This window comes from Amblyomma maculatum, chromosome 6, assembly GCF_055883805.1.
Source record: "Amblyomma maculatum isolate TAMU_Amacu chromosome 6, ASM5588380v1, whole genome shotgun sequence".
Taxonomy (NCBI): Eukaryota; Metazoa; Arthropoda; class Arachnida; order Ixodida; family Ixodidae; genus Amblyomma; species Amblyomma maculatum.
The window spans coordinates 30,514,806-30,539,606 of NC_139349.1; the positions used below are offsets into that span (position 1 = coordinate 30,514,806).

A 24,801-nucleotide genomic window follows, 5' to 3' on the forward strand; every position below is an offset into this window, starting at 1 on the left:
CGACCACCCCGGGTTACTCAACGCGCACTGATATTGCACAGCACAGGGGCTCCTTGCTTATCGCCTCCATCGAAAAGCGGCCGCCGCGTAGCCTGAATCTTCGGGATCAGCCGTCGAATGCCCTGACCGATGAACCACTGCGGTGGGACAGTGAAGAATAATTTGCAAACTTTTAAGTTATTTGTTTCAGCGGCAAAGTGCGAATAGAGAAGTGTAGATCATCTTGAACAGCAGACTGAAACGTTTATACCAAGCTAGCGTTACGTGAAGTAGTTTTCTTAGCAGTCCTAAATGATAACTCGCACAATAAGATAAGCTTCCACGTGGCAGTGGTGCCACTGAAGCTTCCTGAAACGCGTCACAGAGAACAAAATCCGCTTTCCTCTAGAGCGCTTTTCCATGGGGTTTTGCGTGCGTACTAGGAGATATGAGGCAGCAGCTGCTCACGTGGTAGCTTTCTTTCAAGACAGCTGAATAAAGTTGCATAAATAATATACCTTGATGCAAATATGCCAGCTAGCTGATTTTCAAGACGATCTACATCATTATAATTCACTACATATTCCTCAAGGCAACAATTAGAGTTGGATATTTAGCGTTTTAAGCGATATCTTATGGGTTCATTCGGTCCCAAAGCTGTCAGCTTCGTCAGAGCTTTTGGATCATCTTATTTGGGAAACTCTGCTTCAAAAAGTGACCGGATTTAGTACGCATTTTTAGGGTGTCTGTGAATTGCCGTGCCATCTAGAAGTGGTCAATAGAAGCCTTCTGTTATTGCTGTCAATAATTTCTGAAAATCATTATTTTTTTTTCTTATTTTCACCTTAATTACCTGTAGAGCTGTTATGTTTAAGAATTTTTGCTTACACACCTCTTGAACATATTTTATTTTTCTGGTGATCGTGCATTTATCAACGATCTGAAAGTTTGCAATTTAGATGCAGTTTCCTTTAACGGCCGCGGGCGCCGCCACTATTCGTAAACACCCGAATTTCGACCAATCAAAATCTCCGTTTATTAATACATGGGGTCTATGGGAAGTTTCGCAAATGGTAATATTAAAGAGTTCTGGGCGTCGTAGCCGGTGTCATAGTCGGCACCGCGTGTCGGAAGTAATTGGGGACTGCGTAATAAAATAAAAAAAATAAAAATCAGGCCATGGTGATTTGTAGTTCTAATGATCGATGATTGATTGCTGTTTGATAGGCGATGACGAGTTAATGAAATAATTGTTATTAACGAATTAATTTATGAATTGAAGAAATAAAAAACAAGAAATTGGAAAAAGGGGTTCAAAGGTGTCAGAGTGCTTAAAAGGAAAAACCGCGTGATGCTTCATGGTGCTTATTAAGAAAATTTAGAATGTGTAATTGAATTTGTTGAAATAACTGGAAAAAAATGAGAACTTCGATCAAAGGTGTCCAACTGCTGAGAATGGAAATTCAATGCTTGCTGATGCTAAGTATGCGTGTATAAGAAAGAAAAATTAAAAAAGGAAAAAGAAAAGGGAAAGCTAAAAAAAAATATATATTAGAAAGTGAATTAAAAACATCGTCCGTGTATGTGAAACGCTATTGCATCATACCTAGAGCACTCCACGGGCCTCAATCTGAGGCCCAAGCCCGGCCCGAGCCCGAGGCACAAAGCCTAAAACCGTCCCGGGCCCGTTAAGTTATCGTTCTACAGAGCCCAGCCCAGCCCAGACCGCAAAGCTCGGAATGTAGCCCAGCCGGGCCCGGCCCTACTCCACACATATAAATAATAGCTGACTAAGAAGATTAAATCGCAGTAACGCTTGAATAAACTAGTTTTTTACACAAAAGAAAATGATAATGAGGCTTGTTTTGGTGAGCTTTTTGAACAGTGATCTTGCTGATGCGCAGAGATAACAAAGATGAGCTCGGAAGTTCTATAGAACAGAGACAAATAAGAAGACTTGCAAGCTGACGTAATAAATACGTCGCGTTCGCTAAATATTTTGTCGGTCATATTTTACGCCCTGTGATGCTAAAATAGATGTTCTTGTAGCTAATGGGATATTTTCTTAATGATACGGCCTCGAGGGATGAATTAATGTCCAAAGTGATCACCGTTAGACGAGAAGCAAAAGGGATTGCGTTCATTCCAGCAGCTCAGGCTATGAAGGACTCCGTAGTGGAGGGTTCCGGGTCATTGCGACTAACTTGAGTTTAATGAGCACTGACAAAGCGCAGTGGACGGTTGCTGCCATGATTTCCGCCTCACTCTAAACGCGGTAGTCACCACGGCCAGGATGAAACCAGGGTACCCCGTCTCTTTAATCGAGCTCACAACGGCGGGGTAAAAGTAAATAAATGTCAATAAATAACTTTATTCTCAGCGCTTAAAATGGCTTTATTTTATCAATGACGCGGCTATAATGTCCCAAGCGCGCTTCTCTATCTAAAAGTGAATCAAGAACTGCTCACAGACCCTTTGTGTACAGGCCCATGCCCGACTCGGGCCCTGGCTTTCGGGCCGACCTGAGCCCATGCAGTGCTCTAGTCATACACTTCACGGCGGGGCTTAAGTGTCCTTCTTTGGTTTTCTAAGTAAATGATCACGATAAATGAAAAATATTGCAGACTAGAATTCTCAGTTTATTCACTTGAGCCGAAACATGCCGTATATTTAAAAGTTTGCTTACATTTATGGGGCGCTTGGTATACGGACGTACAACTCGAAGGCTTTATTTACATTTACTCTATTTAGCTGAAATCTAGATGAAAAAAATAAGCATTTCGAGCCTCGTTAGACAGTGAATCGTCCATTATAATCATCATCACTTTCATAATCGCTGGCGGCTCGCCTGAGCGATGAGAATCCGGAGAATACGATGACGATCCATCAAAAGTAATCTGAACTGTGTGTGTGTGTTCTTTTTTTACTGAGTTGCGCCTTTTTCTCTTATGTTCACAAAATATAGCAAAACAAACTGCAGTCATTCATTCTGGCTACTCTCCCAAGTGAGCACTTGACTGCTCGAACGAATAGCTACAGAAACAGAAACATCAGTTTAAAAACAACAACGACAACAACAACAACGACAAGAAATACTTTCTTCCTTTTGAAAATACTTGCAAAACCGCTCATAGTATATATCTTGTTCGTCATGAAAAAAAAAAAAAAACAAAAAAACTTCGCAGTTTCTTACAGCTGACGTATACGCACCATGAGGACCTAAGTGTGCAAACTTCGCCGTGCACCATTTAATTTCAGGAACCGCGGTTAGGTTCCCACTAGATTAATCTCTCTTCTCTTCCTTCACGGACCCCTGTTCCCTAATTTTTTTTTTTTGCGCGGAAAAAATAAAGGAAGTAATGTGTGAGGGAGGAAATGGAAATGGGGAGTGAAGAGGGAGTCTTCTGGTAGTGGTCTGTGTTCTAAAAGGAAGTGGCGCTGCGGAAACTAGGCAAAAAGTAATTGGAAAATTGAACGAAGGAGCTACGAATGTGCTGCCCAAAGGTCAAACGTGGAAGGGAGTCTTCAAATACGACGAACAAAACGAACGCAACAAGTGATGTCATTCCGGCCAGCAGAGCCAGGGCGCCCAGGAGATCATACGAGGAGGCAACGGCTGCTCACGAGGGTTGCGTTTGTGCGTCGCTTTCTTAATCGATTTTTGCCGCAGACAACGGAATAAGGCGGCTGGATGAAAAAGGGGGTCCGGCGTTCCTCACGGCGGGTAGTCTGGTTCCCTCGTCGCGTAGGCGAGCCCTTCGTTCCCATGGACTCCGCGGAGGTGGCAATTCCGAGCACGGTACCGCGATATCGATTGGGAGGGAGAGCCCGAGCGCATGCGAAAACCGTGGTCCTGGCTACGCGCTGAGCGCGGGCATTAACTACGGAGGCACTGCCACCAGTGCAGAGCACGGATACACTTAGGCCATGTGCGATGTGCAGTGCACCCGGACTCTGCAGTCGATTCATGTGGCCTTAAGTCCAGCTCCCTGAAGAGCACCTCAATATGCCACCATTTCTCCGTTAAACTTCCCGGTTTGCGTGTCTGACTATACCAGAACGTGGAACATTCGTGCAGCGTGAATGTCTCCTTGGCATGCAACGATGCAACGTTGTATATATTCTGGTGGAGTAAGACAATAACGAAACTCTCATGGCAAACTATCCGTTTTAGTTAAGAAGTTCTAGCGGTTCTTTTTTTTTGATGAAAAATTAAGCCCGCCTCACTTGAATGGCTTATGAAGTGCGCGGCGCCGCGTAGCAACAATGTATCCGAAATAATGGCGAGACCTCCTTTGACTAACTATTCGTAATCTTCGTACGAGTCCCTTCGCAGCGCGCTGCTTGGAGGCTATTTTACGAAAGCCGGGACGCAAGAAACCTGGACAGCCAAGGTGAGCGTGCAGCACCTAGTGGTTCATCCCCCCCCCCCCTCTCTCTCTCTCTCTCTCTCTCTCTCTCTCTCTCTCTCTCTCTCTCTCTCTCTCTCTCTCTCTCTCTCTCTCTCTCTCTCTCTCTCTCTCTCTCGCATCCTAGCTGAGGCGAGCGAGCTGCTTCTTCGACCGCTCCGCATCCTCCCTCGCGCCGGCAGTCTGGCTTCGCCTCAAGGACTGCTCGGCATCTCCTGGCTTCTGCACATCAAGGTGGGGGCGCGATTCGAGCGCTCGGCGAACTGGGTTTCTAAAAGCACGCTGGTCGTGGTTGGCATATACTCGCCCTTTACAGCAGCTGCTGTGCGTATCAGAGCTCTGCGTAATCGATAACTCTGCACCAATGCGAGCGCTCCAGTTTTGTTCACTTACCCGAGGGCACGTGCGGCGCTTTCGGTACGCACGGCGTGAGCAGCATTACTAGGAGTAGACCCATCACCGGTATCTAAGCGAACAGGTATACCTGCTGGGGCTAGCGAGGCGTTTTTAGCGGCTTGTGCATCTAGACCGGGTGACGCTCATAAATATTCCTGGAAAAATGGTGCGTAAATATGTTTCGCCATTCTGAATTCGCGAATAGTAAAAAAGAAAAAAAGAACAAAAAAAAAAAAAAAAAACGTTTTTGACAGAATCTTGCCTAGCATTTGAGCATGTCAGAGCTTCGTTTTCAAACGGCGGTGGTTCAATAACTTTAACAGCCTACCACCGTACTCCGGGCCTTCAGACAGACCTTTAGATTAGTAGCTAAAATCGGTACTGTACTTTGGTTGGACAAAGTTGTTAGAAACGCCTATGCTAAGTTGTAAGAGGAGCTCACTTGGCCAGAAAATAGTGGCAACATGTTAGGTGTTGATGCTGGACTAGGCGACTGTCTTGGTGTAACCTAATGCGCGAGGGCTGTTAATTTATGATATGAAAACATCACTGCGGGTGACGTGCAGGTATCTGTCTTGAAAAGAGTATGGAAGCTTCACACGTGCAGGCAGTATGCATCGTAGTGGCTTCGGCTCACGTAGACGGTCACACTTTTGCACTAGGCGATAACAAGTGCTTTGAGTGTAACATATGAGAAATGTAGGCGCATCGGGCTTTGAGATATTCAATGTCAGACAGTGAATGAACAAGCAGCCAACCTTAAGGCGCGACACCGCAACGACACATACACAGTAGGGCGCATGTGAACTCGTGTTTGTTACGGAATGACTTCTAATAAGGTCGTACTGTAGTTCATCGTTGCTGCAGCGCAGAGTTCCAGCTCTGAAGAAAGGGCCCTGTTCACATTAACGGGGTCAAAAACCATGTTAGTTTTGACTGAAGTGTAAATTGCTTTGCCTTTAACATACGACTGTGCCGAATCATATTATGGCATCTTAATATGACACCAATTACCGACCCTGTTCGCGCATTAAATGATAGTCCAATGATAAGGCTGCTTCCCGGAAGCGTTCGGACCGCTTGCTAACTGGGGTAATGACATTGGAACATATGCCATCAGCTAAAGAATATTCTTCATGCGCAAACTTTGTCATGCCTTGCAGGTGTGCAATTCACGGTGCTTGGCCTGCGCCTGAAACACTATAGAGTTCTATTCCGCACAATAACCCCACATAAAAATTTTCCCACATTATTTGCTAATCTAAAATAGAATGCGTAAATGGCGCAGCAAAAGGTTTTCTCCAAGTAATGTCGCTTCTAATCGCAGCATCGCGCATAGACGATGCAGTTTATTCACTTCGCTTGTAAATGACTTCCCATCGAGGTGCCTTTCCACACCTGTTGCACGTAGCTATCATAATGTTAACCATTCGGGAGGAGCGCTCGATACTGCATTTACCTTTCAACGAAATTTGGTGCTTATCGATTCCAGCGGGCACTGAAGTTGTTCCGAAAGCTCAAGTGGCACAGAGTTATTTTTTTTTTTTTTTTGATGACCGGAAATGAACATTTTCTCCTCGCACAGCCCTTTCTGTGACCATACTTGCAGTGCGTCACAGCTCTTGATGGAAGTCTCGTGAGGATAATGTAATAATATAACTGTAGTATTTCATTGCTAACATTATCAAATAATAAATATTGTTATATCGACTTAAACTGGGTGATGACCGATCATGAGAACTTGCAGAACGGCGAGGAGCTCGATCATTCATTGTTGTAGCTTCCGTCATTGAGCTGCATGCGTCATTATCATCATCATCATCATCATCATCATCATCATCATCATCATCATCATCATCATCATCATCATCAGCCTGATTATACCCACTGCAGGGCGAAGGCCTCTCCCATATTTCTCCACTTAACCCGGTTCTGTGCTAGCTGCATCCACTTGACCCCTGCGAACTTCTTAATCTCATCCGCCCACCTAACTTTCTGCCTCCCCCTGCTACGCTTTCCTTCCCTTGGAATCCAGTTTGTTACCCTAAGCGACCATCGGTTATCCTCTCTTCGCACTACATGTCCTGCCCATGTCAAACCCTTCAAACGATTATAGGGTGCGATGGGCCTCATTAAATATCACGTGAATATTGTAAGCGGGCTGCTTTTAGAAAATGTGATAAGCACATGCGAGAGTAAAGGAATTGGTGGTGTAGAACAGTGCACAAAAATCTCCTAATTCGAAAAGGACTTAGCTAGATGTCTAGGGAGTGTAGGTACCATATCATCGCGGTTCAATCAGAACTGAAACTTTGAATTAAAATAGCCAATTGAAATGCATTCTTATAATCCGTGGAGCTAGAAAACATGTTCTAGATGATATATTGGAATGCGCCATTAGAGGAGCGCGCCTATGAGTAAAAACGGGAGACACTTCTGTCTGTTTTAGACTTCAGTAGTGGTGTTGATGACAGAACCCTTGGTGTTGTTCTCCTCGCCTAATTTGGTTATTCTAATTTACACCATAAGAAACAAGAGCAATAGCAGCTGTGCCTTTTTTTTGAGCAAACGTGTGGCTGGAAACAGTGGCATAAGGTTTTGGAGGGGACAGCCTATTTTCGCCAGAGTGTAGGCGCGAATAGTCGAATATTCAGATCGATCAAGATATCTCAAAGAAAGTGGACTGCTAAATCGTAGCTCACAAGCTCATGCGCGCCGCTCCTTTCACACCTAAAAGAGTATTCGAGTGAAATGATCCGCACGCACCAAAGTATACACAGGACGCATTACCAGTTGAGTACTGTTGTGATTTTTTGATATGCGATAACTAAGCAGGCTATAGATCAACTAACGTGAACTAAGGGCAAACCTACGCAAAAGGAAAACAAAACCTAGAAGCCCTCGAAGAACCCCGCTTTTCGAGAAATTTCGACAAGGAGTGCAGTGCAATGTTATTATAGATTATAATACGCTAAAAGCCTTGTGCTATTATTCAAGGCGCCTTTGACCTAGAGACCGCAGCTTGCCTGACAGTTTTCCGACGAACACTTTGCTCTGGCAGTGCAAAAGAAGATGTTTTGCTCATTGTTCTTATACCTCACTGGAACACATTGTGATAAAGAGTTTTCTATATTGCTTCAGAAAACCTGTGTGAGCCGTATAGGTACATGCCTCGATGTATCTTAACTAACAAAGCAAGATAGTTTATAAATCATGCTGAATCTGAGTCAACTTGGGAAAGCTTGGAGCATTGAATCAGCGTTAAAGAATCAGGTCGTTCTTGAAAGATGGGACGTCATAATAACGCAGCGTCCGTCACTTTGCGACAAGCACCAGCGAACTCTCATTCCACTGACGGACTCCTTTGTATGGGCATCGATCTGGTACAATATCAACAATTTAAAGATATCGTTTGGCGTGTAAATGCAACATGCTTTATTCAATGCGTTGTGTTTCTATATAAGCTCTCTGGATCTCATAAGCTGATGAAGTGGATGACTTCCTGCTACAATATACAAGCGGCTTACGCTGCAGGAGCTAAGAACAACGCAGCTGTCTGTAGACGCAGGAGGCGTCAGGAGTTTGTTAAAACATCTGAACGAGTATTCACCGCTATTACAAGCAAAAAGAATTGGTTATCGTTGTCTGGATGTTCGGCCGCTGCGGTACACAAACGTGCCGGTGTGAACTGGTCCGTGTAACGTCCACCATGTTCGCATGAGAGCACCCTACTTCGCAGGCCAGCCATGCCTCAGTACAAGCTGGTCGACTACAAGGTTCCCTCGTCCGGGCGCCTTGCGGCACTACTGTTCAGCTACGCCGGCGTCGACTTTGAGTACGTCACCTACGAGAAGTCCAAGGCGGCCGAGGCGGAAGCCGGTAAATGAACCGAACACTTGCCTCCGCATGATGCGCGCTTTCGCGTAATCCGCTCTTTTCTGCTCACGTAAGCGTTTCCGTGAATGAACTGCTGGGCCGCCGTCATCCGGCAGGACATTGGCGTTTTCGCCTAGGGAGGCAGTGGGTTGCTTGCCACAGAGCGCAAAAAACGCGCCGAAGGAACACTTATGCTGTCTATGCGGTTCATACGACTTATCTGCGCGCACTCGGAAAGTTTAGAGTGCTTCTGTCACTTTGTACTTCCTGTCGCCGGCCGGAAAGCGCATAGTTCACCTTATTCAGGAAGTGGCTTTTGGTACGCCGACATCTAACGTCTGAGTGTTTACTGTTACTTTGTCCTTGTCTGTTCTGGCGGTATGTGAGGAAGGGGTTTAATGGTGTGGCTCGATATGCACTTTCTGGTTATGAACATTATAGGGGACGGGTGGGGGCAGTTATCTTTTGTTAATTTCTTGCCGAGGGGGTGAGTGTAAAATAAATACCAAGAGCGCTTATTTTATGCTCGCATATCCGTGTCAGTTCCTCACACTGAAACAGAAAATATCTTTGCATAGGATATTAATCGAGATGCAAAAAACTTGCCGGCTGATGATGATCATCATCATAATCATCATCATCATTAGCCTGACTACGTCCACGGCAAGGAAAATGCCTCTCCCGTAGACCTCCATTTAAACTGGTCCAGTTTCAGCTGCAGATACTTTTTCCGAGCAGACTTCCTTATCTCATCCACGAACCATACTTTATGCTGCCCCTGTTATATGCGCTTCCAGCTTCTCTTAGAAGCTAATCGATAGCTGGATGATAACGTAATGCAAAATTATATAGATATACCCCTAGCAGCAAACATTTATACCGTAGTACTGTGGCATTGGCAGGCGATGGAACACTTTTGGAACACGATATTCAATTATTGCATGCGCCTCTGCATTAATATTAATTTTTATCCTCGGTGCATGGATGTGTACACATAGCAGCAGCATACCGAGTGCAGTACTTTCTTTCGCATAACTCAGCGTATATAGACAACGACGAAGACGCCTGCACTACTTTTGGTGCGTTGAAAGGCTCAGGAGCGACGTTTTGATGTATCACCAGCTGCAGGAGTGGTAATTTGCTCTACAGCCAGCTCAGTGCATTGAGCGCTGGAATACGTTAACTGCAGCTGGGACGGCTTCGGAATATAAGAGAAACTTCCTGGTGCCAGAAAATGTTGACAAGTTTCCTTGGTTCTTTGAGGTTGCGGCCGACAGCTCCGTTTACTGATTGATTGATCTATGCTTTCACCATGGATCTTATTTACGGTCATCGCTAAAACGCAATTGAGGTTGTATCGCGAAAACCACGATTAGTTAGGGCATGATATTACTTCATTTTGGCTGTGCCTGTGAATCCGACTGTGGAAGGAACTTTCTGATGTAAAATACCCTATTTTACATCTGTCTAGATGGACTGCTCTCTTCCTCTGCCGAAACTGTAACCAGGAGGTCTCAGAATCAAACCCGTATGCAGGACGCCTAGTGTTTTGTCCCTAGTGCCGAACGGCACCCGCTGGAATTTTTTTCCATTTTCTGCGCTGCTGGGAATTCTGATTTTGACTCCCCTCTCCCCCTCCCATCCCGCAAAATATGTAATTCACGATAGAGTTTAGTCTGGCTACTCTTGCATCAACAAAATCAAATCATCATCAATTAATTTATGCTACAGTAATGACGAATTAACCAATTGATGTCTACCAGATGATCTTGTTGATTAACAAAAGCTCCCTCACTGCCATCAATTATAGTGACAGTAAACTCCATAGTCGGTGAGCGCAGCATTCATCACAACCGTCGCATCTGACTTGCAAAGTCGTGCCCAGGAGATGATAACGAAGTTCGAACACGTGCCTTGTAAGTTTGATACTGCTAAAATTATTGTGGGTCACAGTGCGTGGACATAAAAGTGCAAAAAGGACACTATATACGCGCAAGTGACTGATGGTTACTTCGTGGGTGACGTACCTAGGCGATGCCGGAAACGATTCGTCATCTTAATCTTCTGATGAGAAGACGTCATGTTTTCGGTGCATAGTCAGCCGTCGGAAATAAAGGAAGAGAGTCGTCCTCATTATGTTCAGTGAAAGATTCACTGAATTTGCATTATGTGGCAGCCGAGGCTTCTGAGCACGATACGCCCGTTTCTTTCCGTGATGGGCTATCAACCAACGGTACACGACGGGCTCTCGAGAGGCGCAGTGTTATGCAAACAACGAGGGAACAGAGGGGATGCGGAATGACAGCTATTTGTCGAAAGACAAGGAACTCTCTGACAGGCGTGTATTCGTGAGTTAACCAGAGCACGATTTACGAAGAAACTTAGGCCTAACCAGTTAAAACGAAGGGCAGAAGCACATCAGGCCGGGTTTTCATTTTTCCGCCTTTCTCGCCATAACGTAAGACATAGATGTTTTCATTAGAAGATCTCCCATGACAGCTTGCTATGACAAGAATACCCGAAAAATAAGGCATTCAGAGAACTGCTCGCTTGTCTCTATGACCATGCCAAATAGGCGTACCATACGGCTCGGATAGTATCGATCAGATTTGAGGAGTTTCCATTCTGGAATCACCTCAGCCTTCGGCGCGGGAAAGGTTAGAGGACGGAAGGAACGGGAGTCGAATGCTTTTCACTGTATTTGAAATAAAAAAAAAAAAGAAAGAAAAAGCTCGCTCCGAAGAGTAGAGCGCAATGGCATTTCTGAAGATTTCAATATCCCGTAATGCAAATGGCATAATTTCCCGGACTGTAGCTCTTGCAGCGAGCACAGATGCCACATAATAAGAACTCTTCCATTTAATCCGGCGCCGAACTGCAGCGGCGACAAATACTGTGACAAGAGTGACGCATATGCTATTTAAATAGAGCACAACAGCAGCAGCAAAAGCAGGGCTCTGTCGTTATGACACGTAATATATATAATGTTTGTTACGTGCGAACTGGGCCGCAACAGTGGCGCTGGCATAACAGAAATTGCCTCCGCACCGAATGATGTTGCTCGCGTTGAACCGACAGAAATGAGGCGTTTCGGGCTGCTGTCTCTCTCCCTCTCTACCTGTCTGTCTTTGTGGTGAGGGGGCTGTTCGGAGCAGCAGCAGCAACGCACCATGACCGGTGCGCAGCGCAGGAAATTGATTTGCTCCTAACTCGCTTCACGAGCGCGTTTCACGCGAGACTGCCTCTGCGTTCCACAAATGCTTCGCTGCCGCAAGGAACTTCGCTCGCTGCGCTATCGCTGGTGCACGGGCCTCGCACGCCGCTTTGTGGCTAAACACTTCCTACAGTTCGGACAGCTTGCTCCACAACGACTAGAGAGTGAAAAAAAAAAATACAGAATCGTTGCTTTCGTTTTTCCTTCTCAAAGCGTTCGACTTGCCGTTATCCCCAGCCCTGCAGAGAAATAACTTGCACAGGTAGTATGTTTGGTTTGGTTCGTTTTGTGGCGTTTAACGTCGCAAAGCGACTCAGGCTATGAGAGACGCCGTAGTGGAGGACAGTTCTTTAACGAGCATTGACATCGCACAGCACACGAGCGCCTTGCTTTTCGCCCCCATCGAAAAGCTGCCGCCGAGGCCGCGATTCGATCCCGTATCCTTGGGAACAGTAGTCAAGCGCCGTAACCACTGCGCCACTGCGCTGGGGGGAGGGGGGGGGGGGGAGGGGGGGAGGTAGTATGGTGTTGTATGCTGCGCGTTATATGGTATGATAAATGTTATGCGGGGTCTAACCAAGATGCGCATAGGCTATGAGAGGAGCCACATTGGATGGTTCCTTACAATTTTCAAACAACAGTTTTTTTTTTTTTTTTAAACCTGCGCCTACATCACCCCGCTTGTGGCTAATTTTGCCTTTCGCCTGAATCAAAACGCAGCCGCCGTGGTTGAGATTCGATCGCTCGCCCTTTGGCTGAGCAGCCGAGCGCCGCAGCCACAAAGCCACCAAAGCGGGTATACCTTGTATTGTTCATCGATAGGTGAGAAGGTCACCGATTGCCTATGCATGTGCAGCGTTACAAGACGCGTTACCAACATTGAAATTTGGTAATCATGCGCCTAGCGTCTGATCGATTCCAACAAAAGGAACCAACAGCCATTAAAACCAATGAAGCAATAAGGAAGTATTAATTTTGGCGATGGTGTTAGTTGGAAGGAGAAATTAGCAGAACGATATTAAACAGAGGAGGATGTCCCAGAGCACTGAAGAGCGCCTGCATGCCGACGACCTTTACACGTTGCATGCACTGTTCGCTCGACGGGGGTTGTTTCATCCCTCTTTCTTCGTAAGAATGTAGCCTGAAGATGCCGATCAATGCTAGCCCTAGCCGTAGCTGCACGTGCGTGATGTGCCTGGTTAGAGCACATGTGTGAATGTAGAATATGATCAAAGGGGAAGTGGCAGCTGTGGTACAATCCTCTCATGCTGTATGTACTTATGACATCGAGAACCAGCGCCACATTTATTTCACTGGCAAAACAAGGACAAGACGCGCTGGAAGGATGGAGGGTGGACGTATACTGATAGGGAAGAGAGTGGTTAGAAAAAGGTACAGGATATGTATCGGTGAGCAGTCGCGCGTTGTACTATACGAAGGCGCTGACCTATGCGCCACACTGTATATATAGTAAGCGCTGTTCAACCCAAAGGCCACTTCCTTTATTCTCATGGGCCATGCCTGCTTATGCTGTGCTCTCGAATTCACGGTGTTTTTACTCCTCTTAAACCAACCGGTACTATAAATGTCTACTTGCACAGCTGCTCCCTTTGGTTCCCTGCCCGTGCTGTACGCGGATGGAGAGATGCTGGGCTCGGACTACGCCATCTGCGTCTACATCGCCAGACAGTACGGTGAGTGCTGAGCGTGGGACATCTTCGATAGAGGCACGTAAGCCTCTCGGGTACATTCTGATGAACGTTATACGGCACTCCAACAAATATATGTCAGTCTGTGGTGAGAGTGAACGTCGCAATGCAAAAAAACGACATTGAAGCCGACTGCTCCATTTTCACCTATGTATGCCGTGCCCGCATTAAGTAAATCACAAGTAAACGATAATTAAAGCTTTGGCTTTAGCCTTCAAAGCTGAGATGAAAACATTATGCCAGCTAGATGCAGGAACAGCGTCTGGTTTCGGTACTTTTGTACTTGAATGTCGACGAAGTTGGTTCATGGCGCCAAAGTAATGTCCCTTAATTGTGTCTAGCATCTGGGTATGCGATGCGCAAAGCATCACGTTCCGGCCGTGCGTCTGACTTCGTAAATCTTTATAAGTGCTGACTTTTTTTTCTTTCCCCGCAGGTTTGGAGGGCAAGGACGCTCGAGAGGCAACGAAGTGTGCGACCATTGTGACAGGCATCGCGTCCCTCTTCGCCAGCGTGCGGCACGCCAAGCCACAGAGACTAGCGCCCGAAGAAGACGTGAGTGGAGGGGAGATCGGGGTGATAGGGAGATGAATATATTTTATCGAGAGATGAGGGATAAGTAACAATACCAAGGAATAAGCGCTTAGGCGACAGCAGGGGAGAGCCGTGAGAAGGAACTGTCTACAAACACCGTTAGTCCTGTTCCACGCAGTAAGTAAAGTTTAACGGCAACTTTTAATCAGTTCAGTTTGAGTAAGTTTAACGGTTTAGATAGCAAAATATTGATATAACGTATTTGAAACAGGTTTAAAATTAAACAAAAATGTTTCATGAAGAACAATTTTCTACACACGGCTACCTGCAACACAGTTCGTCCGATAGTCTGAAAATAATTATGTGCCTGCGCGTTTCACGTACTGATATTTCCGTAACTTGCATACAGATCGTACGGTAAAGACACAGTTGATTGCTTCCGTCATTCAGCTTACCTCGTTTGCATTTGTACTGACAACGTCATATGCAAGCAAGGGTAATGTATGCACTGTCGCTGATGGCGAGGTTGTAGAAAAAGGGAGAAGTACGCTGTGATCGAACGGTCGTAAATAGAGCGCGGTTTGCACGATGAGGTGCCATATTTATGCTACGTAGCTCCACACAGCTGCCGATAACGCAATTCAATTACGGCCGCAAAGGAAAACGATTCCAACTATAGTTCAAGCGTTTAGTTGTCAATCCATTCAACAAAAGATGGGAAAAATGAACTAGGTTTGAAAGGAGAATCGGTTATTTTACGTCGATAAAATTTAAATTGCGCGCAACAAACAGCTTGTCTCCGATGAACACTGCATGCATATAGCTATGTGCCGACTTCGGCATGGCACGTCATCTTTCGATGTGTCGGATAACGTAATTAAAAAAAAAACAAAACTGGTGTTCAGTGCAGGCTACTGTTTGAGCACATAGATTCGTGTTAAAGTTGACTGGAGGGTAACGCTGCTGATAAGTTTGGCGGGACATTTGGAGGGGACATCTGGAGATCGCGGAGTCGGTCCCTGCAAGTTACAGGATCGTCTTTAACATAACGCTATAGCATTACATGTCCCATTCTGAAGAAAATCCGGCGCCGGCGATGTCTATGTGAGCAAAAATCACACACATGTCTCGGGCAGGTGGCAGGAACTGATTGGTCGGCGTGTTGTGTGACGTCACGAGACGAAGTGACATCGACTCGGCAGGAACTTCCATCTCAGGTAGCTGCTGCGAGATAAGAATCGAACCCACCGGGACCCGGGAATACCGAGTGAGACACGCTGTAGAGCTCTATACCTATGTCGGGTGTTCTCTTACGTGATGCGGTAGCTTAGGACAAATTTCCAATAAATGTATGTGAGATAACAGATGCACACATTAGGGGATTAGTGGTGAAACGAGTGCAAACTGTACGCGCATAGGAGGGTCTGTAAGGGAAGCTAAATACGGGAGCGATTAGCCCTGTCGCGTCAAACCCTTGAACACTGAGCTTAAGTGTCATATTTTTTAGTTCCCTCGTAGATTGCTATGCTGGTAAGTTTTTTTTTTTTCATTGCGGTGCCTATACTGATCTTTTTAATTCCCATCATTAGCACGTTTCTTATTTCCGCTTTTCTTTTTTTCAGCGTTAGTCATTGCTCTATACCTTTCAATTTTGCCTTTTGTACAGTTGTACTGTCTGTTACTTTTGGTTGGTACAATTCTTCAACCATACTGTGGCGCTGAAGGCTAGTTCCGTTTAGAGTTACTATATAAGCCTATATAGTAACTCTAGTTCTGTAGTGTTGAAAGTGAGGTAGGACATCTTAAGTTTCTGTTTATGCCCTTTGTATACATACAGAATGGCACTTGCAAGTAATTTTGTGCCACTTGACCTTGTACGCAACGCACCCTGCGTTAAATGCAGGTGACACGTTTCTGAGAATTGTGACAGACTAAAACATCACGTGATCACCTCAAGTTAAGAAACTTGCCCCGGAAACATGTAAATCTTCATGAATTGCCTCAGAACAATGCCCTTCGGAACGATTGCGTTGAAAGCGGAGCGGCTCTTCGTTGCGCTTTTTGGCATTCAGTCGTCCAATTAGCAGACATTAGTTTTTTTGTCATTTTAATCCCCCAGTCTTCACTGAAATGTTTTTCGCGGAGAACATTTTGAGCACATGCAAGTTGACGGCTTTCTTTGGAGACACCCCATGTAGGCGCCATTTATATCCTAAGAACAGTAGCAACCAAAGGAAACCCGTTGATTGGTCATCTTGTTCAGTTACTGTCGCTGATGTAGTGGGTGTATGGTCCTCCGGAGACGGCAGAGATGCTTCTCCGGCACACGCTTAAAAAAAAAAAAAAAAAAAAAGAAGCAAAGATACGCTCCTCTTGAGCCGCCTGTGCAGACACCCTCTTTCACTCCGGCTTTGACTACACTGTTAAAATTCTCGAAACGCTCCATCCTGTTCAGCCGCAACTCCTTCTGCTTTTGTCTTTACTTACATACGGGTCCTGGCTTGCCCGATAAAATCAGGTAAAATAAAAACATCCTTCAAACTTCATTACTTCTAGAATGGTCGTAATCCTGTCGACGAAAAGGATTCAGCGGAGAGAAGTTTTTCTCGTCGATCGATGCTGCCTTTATTTTGCTCAAGTACGTGGACTGTAGTACATGTCTCCCAGACGGAGTGAGCGAGTGGCGTCCACTGTGTCGGTGAGACTTTATAGGATCAAGGCGAGCACTCTTTATGCAAGGGTTTCGACCACCCCCGAATAATTAATGAGGTTGTGTTTCGGAGCTCTACGACATTTCTGCGGAAATCCTTGATCGTGAGTAGAAATTATAATCACGAACCCTGAGCCTACACTCACTTGACACGTGTTTCGCACCTATAAACCTTTTTTAGCCGAGGTGACTGATCACCGATGAGCGTACCAATAGACACTAGGATATCTGGGTGTTTTAAGTAAAGATAACAGGAATGAACCTAAGACTAAGCGCTGAGTTCCATCTCAAAAACTGCGTTTCAGTATAAACATTGCTGCTGATGTATACCCCAATTCACGGTGTTTACCAGATCTGTATGGAAGTTTTTGATCACCTTGAAACATTTTAGGTTCTTCACTCTGCTCTGCAAAGGAGCTGTACGTTTTAAAATTTATTGTTCATTATTTTTTACCGTTTTGCACTAGATTTCGGAGAAACTCTGAACAATTTCTGCTCGAGACTTTGAAAAGTATGACATTCAGATTGCATGGCTATATTTTTTACTTTAGCCCCCATGCCTTCCTTCACTGTTCTTTCCTTTATACCCTTCGAATTTTCCTCAACTCCTTCATCGGTCTTTCTATAATATCCCTCTTCTTCTTCTCCACTGCTCCGCTTTATGAAAAGCACAGGCCTAATCGAAAGACTATGAGTTTGCTGTTATGTTACGTGATATGACTGTGACGTGATGTGATGTGGCATGTCTGTGATGTGGCATGTCTGTGATGTGACTGTACTAACTTAAACCATCCCTTTCTAACAACTTTTATATCCAGTCACCCCCTTCCCCCAGTGCAGGGTAGCAAACCGGTTGCTTTTACGGGTTAACCTCCCTGCCTTTCCTCCTCCTCTTCTTCTTCTCGAATCATATTTGTGCGGTTTGGAACACATGGCAGAAATTTTTGTTTCCTCAGTGAAAGGCAGTTTCAACCTGCTAGCACAGTTTTTGAATATTCAGATCACATACACATTTATGGCAAATTTCATATTCCTATTTCCACTATATACGCCGCATAAGTAGAAGTAAACGCTTTAGAAACTGCACAGTCACTTTTGTTGGATTCTCGACTCTGTTCCCAGCTTTAAGGTGTGTAATAATTTGAGCACTTGCCTAAAATGCATTAATAGTTCTGCAGCTGTTACTTTCATTCTTTTGATATTGAAGATGAGTGTATCCGCTTGTAAATCCACCTTTCTTTGGGATAGTCACTACGTTTTCTAAATACCCAACTTGCAGCGAAGTGCAGCCCATCCCCTTTCATCACTAGCGAGTCGCCCGCTTTGTCCTCGCGAAATTAAAACAGGACTAAATTAACCGTGGCAGCCTTCGAACATTCACTAACTGCAACAAACGGCGCCGCGGCACTATCGTGTGTCATCAGCAGAGAGTCGAAGTAATTGATTGCATTGCCTGTCGTCTCCGCACTGCCGCCGGCGATCACAGGCGAGTTCGCAGGAAATAAACGAACCGTTGCTGAGCACAGCAGCACAGGAGGAAGACGGCGGAAGCTGCAAGGGCTTCTTAATGAAAAATCGAAGCACGCAAAATCGCCGCAAGGCCATTCGCCGGGAAGTGTTTTTGCACGGAGCCTTTGAACGATGCGCGTTCAATGTCCTTGATCCGATTACGGGAGCCAAGAATAGGGCAGGGATTGTACTGTTTGCAGCGCAAACGTCACGGCGTTAGTTCTGTCTCTTGCATGCAGTGCGGCCGCCCCAGGGCCAACACTGCAGCTGCAACGAACATAACGGATTGGATTGTGGATTGTAGGATTTGAATAGCCCTGAAGCTATTAAGGATGTGAGGGTCACAGTCCACCGAAACATTATGGCACTGTAAGTTATTTGTTTTCGTCAAACGTTATTTCAGTGTTAATATATCGTTTTTCTTCTGACGTTTCTATGAAATTGTAAATAAATGCTAGGAATACATGTCCCTCATTAATTTACTTACACGAAAATGCGACTTGCTCTAAAATATTAAAGCAACCTCGCACAAGCAGGCAGGCCCGCCAGGTGTGAAGGTACCCAATGCTTTCCAAAGACTAACAAGGAGGATGACGCTTGAGCTCTACAATACATCATGACATGCAAATAAAACCTACATTCGTTACAGAGTTCATGAAATGAAGCGTATATAGCTATTACACGTGGCTGTTTTATTGTTTTAGATGCGAAAGGGTAGTGAACAGAGTTTTGTAACAAAATAATTAGGCCGTGCATACATTGTTGGTATGGTTTAAATTATTTAGTTGCAAACTACTGCTAGCTGAAAAACATCTTTACTGAAAGCAGAATGTGAAAGATTCTGGAACCCAATGCTCAAAATACATCTTTAATCCTGTTTTACGATTGCGGTTCAAACATTACTATACCGTAAAAAAAAAAAAAAGAAAAAAAAAACTTACATTAAAACAATATTCTTTTAAAACGTGAAACTAATGTGTATGGCATAATGTTAATCTACAGAATAATTTGTTAATGTTATAATAAGATGCCAGCATTGGCATAATGTTTAACTTGGATATTAAACGAATGTTTTCTGTATAGCTTATAGCGAGATTTGTTTACCTGTAACATTATGTAAAATTCCAATGCGACATATACCGTTAATCCAACTTTATTATTAATTTGTATTACTATTCTAATAGCCTGTGCTATTCGAGGACTCCAGATTAGTTAAGATTATGTGGGGCTTTGTAACATGCGCTGTCATCGCACAGCACATGGGCGCTTTTATGTTTCACGTCCGTTGAATTACAGCCGCCGCGACCGGGATCGAACCCGATACGTTGGAATCAGCATGCAGAACGCCAAAGCCATTGAGCCGGCGCGGCTGGTTCAGCAAAAACTGCATTTCTTATCCGCCTGTGACATAGACGCAGCATGCTCAGATATTGCGAGTACTACCGAAGGTGGCACTGCGAGTTTTGGCGTCGTATCATCTTGCACCATGTGTTCAACCTGTTTACCATTTAAAATTATTCTCATATTCTCCTTTATTTATGCAGGCAATCTTCTAAGTCGGTTCGTAATAGTGCTAAAATCACCGAGAGCGAAGATAGCAGAGCATCCGTCCTTCAAGCTTAGTGCTGCGAACATTTCTGGAATGAGTAGAATACTGAGCGGTGCTTGTATAAGGGAGATGAAAGGTTGACAGAGAAAGCAAAGCTGAGTACCGCGCGGATGACACGTTGCCTCTGACCGATAGGGCTGGAAGTAATTTTCTCACCACTGGCAGTGCATGCTCTGCTGTATATATACTTCTCCGGAGATTACCTGTCTCATGCAGCCTTATCAGTGACGCAGTGCTTGCGTGCCTCTTGGGCGTGTGACTGATCCGGTAGTTAAGATACGCTTCTCATTCGGAAACGGGTCTCTATACCTGCTGGTAGTTACTTTTAGGCGTTGCCGCCCGCCAGTGTCACCGTATAGGCGCCTTTATGAAGTACCCATGTGCCTCACAAACAGCGGCCGATTTCTTTTAAAAGGGCACACTTTCTAAAAGCAGTGTACGCAAGCAATAAACAGGTGATAAGACTGCACGAGACGTCATAAGTGCATTCAGTCTCCGCACGCGCATAAAGTACGCACTGAGTTGCCAGTTGAGACAACATTAGTTTCAGCACTTCCGCACATTGCCAACGGGCTAACAGCGCCGTAAACTGTGTTCGCTCACAATTCTTGAAAGCAGTGTAGGAGATGGCTAAAATGTTGTGCTATTCTTTACATTGTTTTCCATGTTTAAATGACCGACGTACATAGTCTGCGCAACGCACAGTGAATTCTGCGTGTGTCTAACAGTATGCATCTTTATTTATTTTTAAATACTATAATCGCAAACGGGATTTTGGCGGGGTGGGTACATATATTATTGGTTCTAATTCACCCTGTTTCAATTTACTGTGGTACTTTGAGGCGTTACAGGGCGCCATACCAGTCCAAAGTTTGAATCTTCGTTCCTTCGGTAGCTTCTCTATAATCAGCTCTGAAGACCCACTGACAAAGGGGAAGATAGTGACTTTATCAAAAAAGCATGTTTCGACTAACGGAATATTATGAAAATGGGCATGTTTCCATCTTGATGTACGTCTTTGACAAAGTCCGTCATACAAGCAGGAAATGAGCGAAATGTGTCGTAATCTATGAGATTTAGAGCGGATACGATAGAAGCAAAGGGCAAAGTAAGGAATGAAGAGGCTGAGGCGATGTGACGAAAACTAAAAAAAACTTCTAGGATAGGATGGCCGCCTCGATTAACACATGGCAAGGAGTTTTAGAGGAGACTGAGTATTTTCCCTGTAGCTACCTGCATGATAAAGAAAACAGAAATAAAGGAACAGAAAAGGGACTGTCACGGGTAACAGCTTTAAGCACATTCTTTAATGGTCCTTGTGTCCGTCGGTTGTCTTAGACGCGTCATTCTTTCGGAGAATCAAAAACGAGATAATCAGGTGGCCGGTGAAGGTAGTAAACACAAAATGTGACGAATCTTCTGACTCAACTTTTTGTTTTGTGGTTAATGTATTTTCATGTTTGATTACTCTTATTACTACAGTGAAACTTCCCTTAAACGAATTTCAAGGGACCTTAGGAAAAAAGTTTGTTAAGACTTGTTTTCATTAGCTCCATGAAACATCGGGTTTTCAAATCATGTTTCAACCCATTCATTTATTACTGCGCTCAACTGCAAGAAATGTATAGCAGAAACCTTTTGGAGCACTTTTGAAATAAGGACTGTAGTGGTCTTGAAATTAGTCACCGTGTTCAAGACCTCGTGAACCTTGTCCGCATGATGGTCCACTGGGCAGCAAAGACATTCACTTTCTCCAACCACGTCGCTGCTTCAGCACGTATAGATAATGGCTAATCAGCGTGCATACGTACGCCTTTCTTGGAGCTAGAAGGCCTTGTAGGGCTGAAGCTCTGGCTATGGCTGTGGAGCTCAATAAGCGTGCAAAGCCAGTTCATGGATTTGGCTTGCTACAAGCTTGTTCACACAGCCCATTCAGTTTAAACCTAGATAACGACCAATTGTCGTCACGTGGTAATGAAATGCGGTTCAACGTAAAAATATCCAACAAAAAGGTGTGAGTTGTGCTTGTTGAGGTCCTCCGTATGACGTAGGAGAAGCAGGATGACGCCGCGGAAAGTGTTCGTTGAATTGAAATAAGCAATAACTGAAGTTCGAAATGAAACGTGTTTGCGTAGCGTTCAATGGACCTTCGATGGGTCATTTTGGAAAGTTCATGCAACTGAATACTTCGTTTAAATGATGTTCGTTCAAATGGTAGTCTACTCTTTAAAGCTTAAGGAAATTCTGTTGTATCTCCTGAAAAACGATGCCACGCACTACACCACGAACTTTGTGCTCAATATTTGGCCCCCGTTAAAACAAAAAGATTGTAATTTCCGAAACGCGCACAAAAAGCTGCGAAACTTCATTTCTGCTCTTTGGACGAGACACGGTGACCGGAGCACGTCAGAAATAACTCGAAATAGCCGTTTTGCGCATGCCTTATCTGAACAATAAAGATTTGACTAGTATAAATATTCTATTCAGGGGTTAATAGTGCGAAAACAAATAAACAAACAAATATACAAACTAACAAACAAAAACAAACAAACTTAAACTTTCCTTTGTTTACTTTCTCTTTCAGAAACTAGCTGAAGCAAAGGACCTGCGGGAAAAGGTTCCAAGATATTTGCGGTATTTCGAGAACCTCTTGAAGCAGAACGGCACGGAGTACTTCGTCGGCAACCAGGTAAGAACGTCGCGTTCCAAAGCTGAACAGAGCGGCTCCAAAGCGCACGAATTCCGCCGTGTGTAGCCCATAGATGGGGTGTTGCACTGAGCTCCTTTGCTGAAGTGCGCTGAAGTGGACCCTTTGTCGAGTTATTTGAAGAGAACGAAACCGCACGCAGGTAGGGCGAACGACAGGCGACAGATAAAGTGTTTTGAGCTCTTTTATTATCATTTCACGAAGTGTTATATTAAGAGCAAAAATAAAAAAGCTAACTCAAGTACTCGCTCACAACAGGGGTGTGACGACGCCAGTTATATTTCAGTTTAATTGTATTTATTTATACCATGTTGGCATGAAGACAGCCCAAAGGAAAAGGTGCACCTGTAATAAAAAGCAGCAGGCAAGAAGACCTATAGCGTGTAAACGACAGCAAAGCTACTCGCGAAGTATGAGAGAGATAGTTGCTCCCGAATCGAACGGAAACTAGAAACTGTACTCTTTAACATGAAAAAAAGTAAATAAAATATGAATTATACGTCGCATGAGAAAAATTATAGATGGTCGGAATGCAAAAAACAAACAGGTATGCGGTTTTGCTTTCCATATCAGCGGTTTTGCAGGCCTCCCTAAAACAGAGATGCACGCACCGCGATCACCGAGAACATACTCGGTAAGTGGGAATGGCCTGAATGCATATTCAACAAAATTAAAAAGAAAGAACAATTGAGACCAGACCTCCAGTTGCACTCTGATCATGTTGCTCCCAGCCAACACCTGACATAGAGAACCACGTACATCTCGTGTGACAATGCCCGGCATTCGCCGCGGCACGCGCACTGCAATAGTCTCCAGAGGCATCATGATCTCTACCCTACCAGAGGCCTGTGGAACTATACGCTTGTTCAAGCTCGTATTTTGTGCATTGAAGTGCACCGATGCACACTGTGAATGTGCCCACAAATGATCCCTCTTCCGAGACCCCCTCAAGACAGTCAAGAAGAAATGTGCATGGGGAGTAGATGTAATAGAAAGAGAGGATAGGCGATTGTCGTTAAGGGTAACAGCTAGGATCCCAAAGGAAGGAAAGCGTAGCGGGGGGCGGCAGAAAATTAGGTGAGCGTATGAGCTATATAGGTTAAGAAGTTTGCTGGGGTCATGCGGACGGAGCTAGCAGAGGACCGGGTTATTTGGAGGGACATGGGGGAGGCCTTCTCCAAAGAGTGGGTATTAGGCCAGCTGATGATGACGATGGCGAAAGACAATAAATGGCTAAAAGCGATAACTGAGAGAAAATGTAGTCTGTTCTGGCCCATTGGCACGTGTGTGAAATCCTTGGCACAGATTCGCATTCGCTTTGAGAAATAATATTCAAATAATCAGTGGACGTGAAGAGGAGCAAACGGAGCAAGTTAATTGTATCCTTGCAACCGCGGCCGCGAAATGACTGCCAGGAATTTAGGTACGTTCATGTATGAGAGTACCGTTGATGCGGTCGTTCACGGACCTGAGCGTTTCGTCTTAGACAAATAAGAACGCATGCAAGCACTACAGCGGAGCGTTTTCAGCGTTCTTGTGGTACAACATAAGGGGTTTACTGTCCCGTTGCGCCAGATATGAACTTAACTTTAATGAAGGTCCCTGCAGTAATTTAGGCCTTTGGAGTCCTTTAAATGGTCTTCGTCGCACACCGCTAGGACGTTTTTGGCAGCCGGCGACCTTGGGACCAGCAGAAAAAAGCTAAAGCCACTGAGCCACCATAGCTTTGCCAAATGCATTGCAACGCGCTTTGCCATGCGAATGCGGCACTCTTAAGACACAATGCATTGCATTATTTTCTAAAGTGCATAGGAGTGCCTTGTTGCAAATATCCGGTCAGGTACAGGACGCCAATGCGCATTTGTTAAATATTGGTCCAAGGAAGGCGAGACAAGGTCAAACTACACTGTGAAGAATTCATTTTAACCTTTGTGCTAACTTGGAGGCTTTATAGAGTGAGCTGTTGGTAAGGGGATGGATAGAAAAAAGAAAGAAATACAACAGGAACGAAAGAACTGACGTGATACAATGATACACACTGAAAAAACAGCTGAGAAGTTGAGAAACAGCAAGGGCTAAGATACAAAGCAGAGCACTGGTCGCATCGTACATTCTTAAACAAAACGCGCTGTTTGTGTATCTTTCTTGC

General features: G+C 44.8%; 1 protein-coding gene across 1 annotated transcript in view; it reads left to right on the top strand.

Annotated features, from left to right (window-relative positions):
* The first annotated feature begins 8,530 nt into the window (after positions 1–8,530).
* The window catches only part of LOC146185384 (glutathione S-transferase 1-like), a 19,382-nt gene continuing 3,111 nt past the window's right edge, over positions 8,531–24,801 (top strand). The window contains exons 1-4 of the mRNA XM_084605517.1: positions 8,531–8,663; positions 13,476–13,568; positions 14,020–14,138; positions 22,530–22,634. Coding sequence (XP_084461643.1) covers positions 8,531–8,663; positions 13,476–13,568; positions 14,020–14,138; positions 22,530–22,634 — 450 coding nt within the window. The remainder of the gene's footprint in view (positions 8,664–13,475; positions 13,569–14,019; positions 14,139–22,529; positions 22,635–24,801) is intronic.